The following is an 11,119-nucleotide window of genomic DNA, read 5'->3' on the forward strand; positions in this document are numbered from 1 at the left end:
TGAATTGGCGCGAACATTTCCGAGCTCTAAGAGACAAATGCTTCAAAGTTCTGAACATTTTACGGTTTCTGTCACATTCGACATGGGGCGCGGATCGTACCTCAATGCTTATGCTGTATCGAGCATTAGTACGTTCAAGGCTAGACTACGGATCGATTGTGTACTCATCCGCCCGTGAGACCTACATGAAACCGCTCTCGACGGTTCATAATACGGGACTGCGTTTAGCAACCGGTGCCTTCAGGACCTCCCCTGTCTTGAGCATTTACGCCGATACAGGAGAGCCTCCCCTAGTCAATCGCAGAGAGACGTTGATGTGCAATTATGCCGCAAAAATTTTATCCGCGCCGAACCACCCCTGTTTTAACATTATTTCTCACCCACTGCTTTTAGACCTTTTTAACCGAAAGACAAGATCCACTAAACCTCTAAGTGTTCGCTTCAGAAACCTAATCGCAGAACGCAATTTTACCTTGCCCGCCACGTACCCCACTGGGTACAGCAACGTGCCGCCGTGGTTAATTCCCCGGCCAGCTTTGAGACTTGATCTTACTCGCTGCTCTAAATCTACTACTATGCCGGGAGAATACCAACAACTTTTCAAGGAATTCCGCGCCGAAAACTCCGAATCTACGTTCGTATACACTGACGGTTCGAAATCGGATACCGCCTGTGGGTGCGCTGTGGTATCCCCATATCATGGAGTCCTTAAGGCAAAATTGCATCCGTACTGTTCCATTTTTACGGCTGAGCTCACTGCCATTAGGATTGCTCTCCGATCCATTAAAAACAGTGTTGCGTCATTTATGATCTGTACAGATTCTTACAGTGCTCTCCCATCCATATCCCTTTATTCTCCTTGTCACCCCATTGTTCAGGACATACAAAGCACTCTGTTATCCCTGAGTAAAAAAGGGACCACTATAAGCTTCGCTTGGGTCCCTGGACATGCGGGCATACCAGGGAATGAGAAAGCAGACTCTGCAGCCAAAGATGCGCTCAGGTCTCCGGATACAGATTTTCAGTTAATGCCAGCGGAAGATTTAGGGAATGCCATGAGGGGTATGATTAGACAAAATTGGAAGACGCAATGGCTCGAAATCCAAAATAACAAACTTCGGGAAATAAAGCCCGTAATAACTGCGTGGCAGACCTCTATAAGAAATGTCCGCAGGGAGGAAGTGGTTTTAACACGCTTAAGAATTGGTCACTGCTTATTAACCCATTCATACCTCTTCACCGAAGAGAGAATACAGCCCCAATGCTTAAATTGCGATTGTCCACTAACAGTGCGACATATCCTGACGGACTGTGCAAGATATCGTACTGCACGGGTGAATCACAACCTCGGAGTCAACCTAGCTGAGGTACTAGGAGACACTCCCGAAAACATTTCCCGACTGATAGCATTCCTACACTCAACTCGACTTTTCAATAAAATATAAATGATACCTATTGTAAATTATTGACACGTTAATTTCAGAACGGGCCTAATCCCCTTTATCAATACCAGTCAGTGAGTGGTGCAAAATGGCCTTAGCCGCCGACGCACCCTATAAAATAAACACTACTACTACTACGGAGCAACCTTATAGGCCACATCTTAAGACATGATGGCCTGATGAAGACAATCGTCAAAGGACAAGTGGAAGGCAAGAATGGAAAAGGAAGACCTTGAACAAAATGTATGGAACAAGTAAAGAGAGATGTGAAAGAGAAGAAATACGTAGGTGTGAAAAGATTAGCTGATAGGAGAACTGAGTGGAGAGCTGCGTCAAACCAATCCTAGGATTGTTGACCAGTGATGATGATGATGATGAATGTCTTTGGAGGCGAGCAGTTTTCTGCAAGAGCTTGAAAATTTTGATTCCATATTATAATACCTACCAAAGGGTCATATGACTGATTTGTACCAAATATTTTGTGCTTCTACTACTGTTATCCAACTGCCACTCAGTTAAAACGCATGTATACTTGTCTTTTCCCTCCCATACTTCATAATGCAAGATACAATCAGAGTAGAGGAATTTATGCATTGCTATACAGAGGAGAAAATGAAATTCACAATAAGTGAAAAAAATATTTTTGTAATAATTCTTTAATTTTGTAAGTCAATTAACAGATAATAATTCCAATTAACAGAAGTTATTTCCTCTGTAATTACCAGACAATTTATAAAATAATATTACCATAGATACATCATTGGGTATAATGAAAACTTAAAAAAAAATTTGTTGGGATCCATTGCATAGGATTAAATGTTAAGGTAAAAACTAAACATTAACTCTCTCAGGCTCTTGAATCTGCGATCCAATTATTATAAGTTAATTGCATTTTGTTCAGAAGCTATTGCATATACAAGGATTGATTGGACTTCCAATGGTCATTAAAATAGCCGGAAATGAAACCCTGATTTAATTTGGCCAAAAATCAAGAACCTCTTTTAATATTTCTCAATTTACTCTGGAAAATAATTTAACTTCGTTTACTCAGGCAAAGTCTCACAAAACCTAAATAATCTTGGCCCAGAATTACCTGCCCTTGACAAATGACTTTATAGTCATGACTGAACTAGAATAGATACTCTCTGAAAATGTTTCTATTGAGATAGGAGACAGTGCTAGGCAATGATCATGAGTTATTATTATTTATAAAATTGTTACAAGTAGGCCATTGGCCTGGTGGTAACATGTACATATGATGAAAGAAAACAATAGAAAACATTGAAAAAACAATAGAAAACATTTGAAAAAACAATAGAAAACATTTGAAAAAACAGTAGAAAACATTATAAAAAGCCCTTGGTCCTTACTTCTTCAACCGCTTCTTAAAACTGTGTAAATTTTTCGGGAAGGACTCAAATAGTTTTGCTGGTAGATGGTTCCAGTCCCTTATGTTCCTATCCAGGAAGGAGAACTGCTTCGCATTTGTCCTTTGTGATCGGCACTTTATCTTCTACTGGTGATCATTTTTTCCAACAAAGCTGGGTTTTGATATGTCCTTCTCAAATTCTTTCCATCCTTTTTCCCCACTCATTATTCTAAACATGCCACATAGCCTGCTTCTTTTCCTCCTCTCTTGTAAACTCTCCCACCTTAGAACTCTGGGCATTTCTTAAACACTTTCCGTTTTTTTATGCTTTCCCAACACATACCTAGCAGCTTTTCTCCGCACCTTCTCCAATTTCTTAACCTCTCCTTTAAAATGAGGGTCCCAGACAAGAGATGCGTACTCTAATGTAGGTCGTACTAGGGTTGTATAGGCCATTTCTTTGGTGGCCCTAGTGCTTCCTCTGAGGTTTCTCATCACCCAGTGCAAGACTTTAAAAGATTTTTTGATTGTGTGCTCTACGTTTAATCCCCATCCTAAATTCTTAGATAAACGGACTCCTAAATATTTAAAGCTGTTAGTTGATTAATGTCATACCATTAGAAACACTTTAAATACCCCTACATATGTGACACAAAGCTATTGTCTTAATAATCAGTGGAGTCAAATGTTTTAATTATGATTTTTCTAAATGGAAATGGGATCTGAATCCATTTCATCCTTCTATTCACATCATAAAGTGACATGGTTCGCTCACCTATTTCTCAGTCTTTTATTAATTAAGGACCACATACTTTAAAGCTTTAAAGCAATCTTAATCCAATGTCTCCTACCACTTTGACATCAGTATTGTGATCTTACTCGTGCATCACATACCCTTTTTCTATTCTTTCTATTTTATAACTGTAGCGTTCTCTTAATTATAAAACACCAACTCCGGGTTTAACAATTTATCGTCTCTGAGTTACATCGAGGGAAGACGTTGAGTTGTAGACTGCTCCCCGTCATGCCGGGCCACGGCCCTTTATACAAACGGCAGGCGATGACGCACAGGCTCTGCGATAGTCAGCCGCCTCAGTAGACTGTCTCGGCCGGCACCTGGATCCCAACAATAACTAAAAATAATCTCATTTGATGCCTCTGCATCTCTTAATTTATAATTTCTTGACCAAAAAATCTCAATGAAATATACATGGCTACGTTTCCATTAGTTTGGCCTACGATATGGCACCAACCTTCAATAAATCATGTGATGAAGGTCTCAATAAGGTCTCAGTGATGAGTGAGCACTGCAAAACAACTAATTGCATAATAATTTTTCTTCATCACTAACAGACACCAATATGTAGATTGGTTTAACTCAGATCACCACTCGCTTTGTTGGCAAAACTTTAAAACCGAAATAACTCCCCTACTTTGTATCCTTCAGCACCTGTTCTATGTAACAGAGGCTTACCGTGCCCATCATTGACACCTACCATTCAGTAATAATTTTCATCGGACCAGTATATCATAATTTGGCCGATTAAATTTCCCAGTCATCTACTCAAGGCTTTCAAAGGAAATCTCTTCTCTATTCAATTTATAACAACTAGTCTGGGCTGAGCTATACCCTCACCTAAACAAACAAACCATCTGGTTGAATCAATGAGTGATTGAGTGATAACTTCCAATTGACTCAAGCAATCTATCAATTTTATCTCAACTATTTAATAAATGTAACAATAAAACCTTTGTAAAAAAACAGAATTTTAAACAATTTAACCAAATAGAGCTAGAATAAAACTTTCTCTTAAGGCTGGTAGCAGCTTTGGAATAAAACATTTATAATTATCATCAAAAAAGAGAAATTTATATTAAGTGATTGATATGATCTATGTAAGGTTGACGAATGTTACCATTGCCATCATCTTTAACAAGAATTGCCTCAATTTCATCTATTTCATTATCTATTTCTATGGGTGGAATATCCTCATTACTTAAAATTGCCAAATTATGTTAAACACCACAAGCTACAATTACTGCCAGTGCCATGTCCAATGAAAGTCTCAGACCTATGGAAAGCACCGGAAACCGCCGTTTCCATTCACCAAACATTCTTTCAATAACATTCCTAGTTTTCGCACGGCATTTATTGTACTCGTTGTGTTCATTTCCTCTTGGAATTCTGATCGGAGTCAACAAATATTTCTTCAAGGGGTATCCCGAATCTCCTAGAAGGATGCCACCTCTTAACTCCTCATTCTCTAACCATGCTTTCAGCCTAGAATAGCTGAAAATATTCTGGTCATGCGTTGACCCTGGCCATCTGGCAACCAAGTTGGTAATGCTCATATATGCATCACAGCAAACTTGAACATTTATAGAGAAAAACCCTTTTCTATTTCTGAAATGTTCAGCCTCATTTCCACCTAGAAGATCATATGACAATGGATGAAAAGTGCAGATTAAATAAATGTGGAATATGTAGAATCTGACTGTCATAGCTTTTATTAATTCTTAGAATTTTTGTGAGATGGCAACTTATAATTAGAATGACATATCTTTTCTTAAAATTCAAAAAAGCACTCAAACATTGCACATATTTTGTATATGAAGCAATTAAATTACATTGGGGAAAAGTCAATTGGAAATACTTATCAATTATTGACCACAATACAGGATCAATTTCCCTCTGCTTCTAAAGTTTTCCACAGCACACAAGAACTTTCTGAATAAATATTAATCTTTTCCTCCATGCTAGCATACATTGTATTTCTATTGTAAAGTATGTAGGCTTTAATTACTGAATTCACTGAAGAATATGATGATAAATATTATAAACACCCCAGGCCATTTCATCCCCCTCCAAGGCATATTCCTAGTTATGCAACTGACTCAGAGGAAGCTGAGACTATTTGTTTTCCTTCTCTAATTAAAATCATCCACCCATTCCAATTAAGATCCTTATCATATAAGTTTGACATGAATTCAAATGTATAAAAGTTTACAAAATAAATTGATAGCAATAAATTTAAATAATAATAAAATAATTCAATGCCAAAACAATAATTGTACATGTTCAAAAATTCATGTATTAGTAAACGTCGGGTGATAAAGACTACTGGCAGTCAACCGAAAATACAGTAGGAGATTGTAGCTGTGATGATTACAATACATTATAAATATTGGAAATAAATAGATACCATGAAAGACTATCAACCTAAAGCTACATCATCATACCTATCACAACTACCTACCCGTCTGTGGCGTTGTATTTTATGTGCGGTGATTTGTGAGCACATATTATATCTTTACCTCACATACAATATAGGACTCACCACAAAAATAAAGTTGATATATTTTCATACTCTAGAGTGAAAGAGTAATAATCAAATAAAAACAAATCTGCACGTAATCTTGTATGGACACAGAGTTAATGAGTACCAATTGGTGTGAATACTTACACAGGCCATTACATCATCTCATAAGTAAATTCCTTGCGTCTTATTGCAATCCGTAATTACAACATTTCAAAACTAACGTCGTAAGTAATCAAGTCCAAAGGAAATGCAGAAGAAATAATATATAAATAATTTCTTATACATCACCGCCGAGGAAATTAGCAGCGATCTCTCACTTTCTGAACTTTCATGATCAAAATCCCAAAGACGTGACTAATAAAAAAATAGCCAAATGCAATTTTTAAAACAAGATTTACATCTAATCACAGGATCCACGACAGTTCAAAATTTTCATATGACACTGCCCAACATTAGATGCCAAAACACGTTGTATGATTCCTACCTCACGTTGCTCAAAATTTTAAAAGTTTGATAAATTTTGCTGTTTGGCCACAGTCCTTGCCGGCTTTGCTAGAGCAGTTTCCATGTCTATATTGTGCAGCTCAATGGCTCTCTTTTTAGAGGTTAGAAGGAGCTGCTTCTGGAGAGCTACCACTTCCATTTTTGCTTTTAGCAAATCCTCCATCGTAAATTTTGCCTTGTTACTTTCCCTCTTCTTGATTACATTATTTTCTTTTGATGCTGGTGTGGATGGTGTGTGATTATTTACGGAAGGTTTTGCATAGATTATACTTCCAGATTAGTGTTATGTATGTGCGCGTATTGTTTTTTGATGTTAATTTGTTTTATATATGAATACCAGCCTGTCCAGCAGGAGTAAGTGGGAGTGGGTAACGAACTTCCGGGCTCGCGGGAAGCAGCCCTGGCTTTACGACCGTTAACTGTATTACTGTGTGAAGTGGGAAATAAATCCTGTGCCATCTGATGCATTAAGTATTATTCAACCCGCAGGTGTAACATTGGCGACGAGGATGGGATCTAGCGATATTTTTCTGTGAGATTTTGCGAAGAGTTTTGTGAATTTGTGAGAATTTTTGATGTGACTTGTTGACCACGCGAGTAAAATTATGGAAGGCACTACCCCTTTCGTGGGAACGATCGGCAATTTGCCAACATATTCGTCAGGTAATGCCGACGATTGGGCTATATTTAAGGAACAATTGTATTATTATTTTATTGCCAACGGCATCGTGAATGAGGAGAAGAAAAAGGCTATTTTGTTCACTGTTCCGGGTGATTATATATTAAGAAACGTGATAAAATTATGCAAACCGAAACCTCTTAAGGAGACTTCTTTTGATGAAGCCATTCGGCTTCTTGATTCATATATTTCCCCGAAACCTTGCAAATGGGTTCAGAGGGAAGTGTTTCATAAGAGAGTACAGAAGGCCGGGGAGACTTTTAGCGATTTCCTCGCAGATTTGCGGGCATTAGCAGAGGGCTGTGGTTTTTCTGATGAAGAAGAATCAATCCTGGGGCAAGTGATTTTGGGCTTGAGAGACGTACGATTGAAGGAGGCCCTTTTCGCCGTAGGGTCGTTGGACTTATAATTTGTGATAGACAGGGCACAGGCTGCGGAAACCGCTCGTGATCACGTGACTCAATTGCAGTTATCCTCTGAAACTGCTGTGGCATGCACCGCATTGACTCGCGACAGGCCTCAACCGGCCGTTATTCCAGATTTGCTGATAGTGGAGCTCCAGGAGGCGTCCAGGGACGCAACAGAGCCGAAGGCGGTGGACCAACGATGGACCGGAGCTGGCGTTCAGATCGATAGCAACCTTCTCCAGCTATGCCATGCTACAGGTGCACAGGTGATCATGGTCCAGAATTCTGTGGGTTCCGCATCACGGTATGCCGTTATTGCCGTAAGGTAGGGCATATCGAGCGGGCGTGCATGTCAAAGAGGAACCGGGGGCCATTCCAGCCGAGAGAGATTCATCATCCTATGGAGACGAGGAACGAGAATTCCTGACGTAGCCGCCAGCCCAGTAACGAGGATTCCAGGGGTAGCAGATACAGAATGGCGCAGCCTCGCGTCGTTGGAGCCGAAGGTGCGACTCACAACATGCAAGCTGCGAGCGACGAGTGGACCATGGATACACAGGTTTCTGCACATTCTAATTTTCCTGAAACCATTAATGCCCCCGAATACCACTCCTTGTTCCATCTTCCCTCCGCTGTGTCAGCATCCCCAATTACAATAACTTTAGAAGCTGATGTGGCACCAATTAAAGATGGAGGTGGATACTGGTGCTGGGTATTCGATTGTTGGGCACGAGACTTACGAGGCCTATTTTCCCATTGTGCGTTAGAAGCCCCGGGTGTTATCCTTAGCACCTGGTCAAAGGAACAGTTGACAGTGATGGGAAATTTTTTTGTGAATGTGCATTTCCGTTCACACAGTGCTAAACTTTCGCTATTAGTGATGACTGGCAATGGTCCATCCTTGTTGGGATGGAATTGGTTTCCTCATTTGGGGATCACCATTGAAGGAATCCACACACTGCGTCCAACGCAGATACCGCAGCAGCTAGAGGCATTCAGGGACATCTTTACCCCCAGCCTGGGGAACTATGCTGGCCTACCTGCGCAAGTTGTCCTGAAATCTGCTGCTAAACCCGTATTTAGGAGGAGCAGGCCAGTTCCATTCGCCTTGACACAGAGGGTAAGTGAGCAGATAGATAAAATGGCGAAGGAAAACATTTTAATGCCTGTGAAGTACTCAGAATGGGCAACCCCTACTGTGAATGTGGTGAAGGGGGATGGATCAATAAGAATTTGTGGGGATTATAGTGCTACTGTTAATCCTGCATGCATGCGGCAAATTTTCCCCTTGCCAACCATTGATGAAATGCTGAGTAAATTGTCTGCAGGAAGTTTCTTCGCGAAAATTGACTTATCTGAAGCATTTCTACAAGTAGGTGTTGATGAGGAATCTTTTAAAATCCTTAAATTAAATACCCATAAGGGATTGATTCGTATGTTGAGATTACCACCAGGATTATGTTCGGCACCAGCTATTTTTCAAGGCATAATGGAAACAATCCTTGCAGGTTTGGAGGGAGTGTTAGTGTATATTGATGATATACTGTGTCATGCACCTTCAAAAGACTTGTTGTGGGCACGTGTGAAATCAGTGTTGGGTAGAGTAAGGGATGTAGGATTCAAGCTGAAGTTGGAAAAATGCAAATTTGATGTCAAGGCTCTGGACTTCTTGGGCTATTCCCTATCAGAGAAGGGGATTCAACCGACTCGGGAGAAATTAATCTCCCTTTTAAATGCTCCCTCCCTAACAAATGTGGCTGAATTACAGGGTTATCTAGGGTATGTTAACTATTATGATCGGTTCTTTCCACACAAAGCCACAGCCTTTGCCCCCCTTTCTGAACTCCTGTGTGACAAAGAGCCATGGCGCTGTACTGCACGAGAAGAAGAGTGTGTGAGGTACATAAAGAAGGTTATGTCCTCGGGCACAGTTTTAAAGTGCTACGATCCAAAATTACCTCTGGTACAGCAATGTGATCTTCACCCTATGGAGTTGGTGCAGTCCTATCTCAGGGTGGGGATGATAACCTTGAGCATCCCATTGCTTTTGCCTCTAGGGTACTAAGGGGCAGCGAAAAAAATTATGCACAAATTGATAGGGAGGCCCTCAATTATTTACTGTGTTAAGTGGGAAATAAATCCTGTGCCATCTGATGCATTAAGTATTATTCAACCCGCAGATGTAACAATTAGATTATTTTCTAGGTACTTACAACGAGGCACATCGGTCAAATCTTATGTTTCATGAATGATTTCAGTAAAAACTCACATTTCCTTGTATAATATTGCATTTTTCATGAAGAAATTCAAGTATTGCCAATCATATTGGTTATTCCCATTAACATAACTACAAATGAAATTTTTAGTTATCACTCAATAGGGATTGTGGACCACCATTGTAACAAGGACCGTGAGCTCTAATATCAGTCATTTCATACAATTCCAATTATCACCTAACAACATGGTCTGTGTATGCTGTTTTGTCAGAAAGTTAAATTGCAACTGAAAGCATTTTTCATGGTCAAAACATTGTCACATATCATTTGAATAATATTACACGAAGAAATATAAATTTCAAATCAGTGTTCAACTGGAGAGCTGCGTAAGAGTATTTTCGAATAAATTATCTAGGATTTAACAGCAGTAGGTCGTCCTGAAGGAACCTCCCATCCAGCCCCCAAGGGAATCAGTATAAATGTGTGTTTTCATTGAGGTCTCAGGTAATATAAGTATGATCTCTCATCTTTATAAAATTCTGAATTTGAAGAAGTCCTCTATAGTCAATTTAGAACACCTACATTACAGCATACCTACATCAGGGGCGCAGCCAAGAATTAAGGCTAGGGGGGGTTTTAGGAGCAAGTGATACTTCGGGGTATTGCATACCCGCCAGGGAAAGCAGGCGTTACTATGGGTCCCTCCTCATAAAATTTTTAAGAATGATGGTCAAAAATGGCGAGTTTTACAGCTTGAGGGATATTTGATTAATCCTATAACTATTCTATAAGTAATTACTGATTCAATTAAGTAAAATGGATTAAACTTAACAATTTCTCTGAGCTCTGGGGGAGGTTTTATCCCCCAAAACCTCCCCTCGCTGCGCCACTGACCCACATAATATCTCTATGGCATGCTATGAACAAAAGAACTCTTTAAATACATTTCCAGATTCTTTTTGTGGCAACATATTAAAATGAAATGGTAATGAGAGGCATTCAATATTGATATGCGAACAATATTGATAAAAATGGTACATATAAATACTTTCATAGAAAAATTGACTTCATAAATTTTAATTATGAAACCTACTCCACACTATGGAGTATTTCTTCGTCTTTCTCTTGAGACAACTGAGAGAAATATTGATAAAGGAAATGAAATTGTATTAATGACGGTGA

At 39.5% G+C, this 11,119-nt stretch overlaps 1 protein-coding gene across 1 annotated transcript; it reads left to right on the forward strand.

Moving 5' to 3' along the window:
- The first annotated feature begins 8,196 nt into the window (after positions 1 to 8,196).
- On the forward strand, positions 8,197 to 9,786 carry LOC124169565 (uncharacterized protein K02A2.6-like). Its single transcript, XM_046548204.1, has one exon. It carries the CDS (start codon positions 8,197 to 8,199, stop codon positions 9,784 to 9,786), a length of 1,590 nt encoding a protein of 529 aa, XP_046404160.1.
- The last annotated feature ends 1,333 nt before the right edge of the window (positions 9,787 to 11,119 follow it).

Source organism: Ischnura elegans, chromosome 12 (genome assembly GCF_921293095.1).
Source record: "Ischnura elegans chromosome 12, ioIscEleg1.1, whole genome shotgun sequence".
Lineage (NCBI taxonomy): Eukaryota > Metazoa > Arthropoda > Insecta > Odonata > Coenagrionidae > Ischnura > Ischnura elegans.

Bases quoted from the DNA above. Each gene is read 5' to 3' on its own strand.
- LOC124169565 (XM_046548204.1), top strand. From the start codon at position 8,197: ATGGCGCAGCCTCGCGTCGTTGGAGCCGAAGGTGCGACTCACAACATG.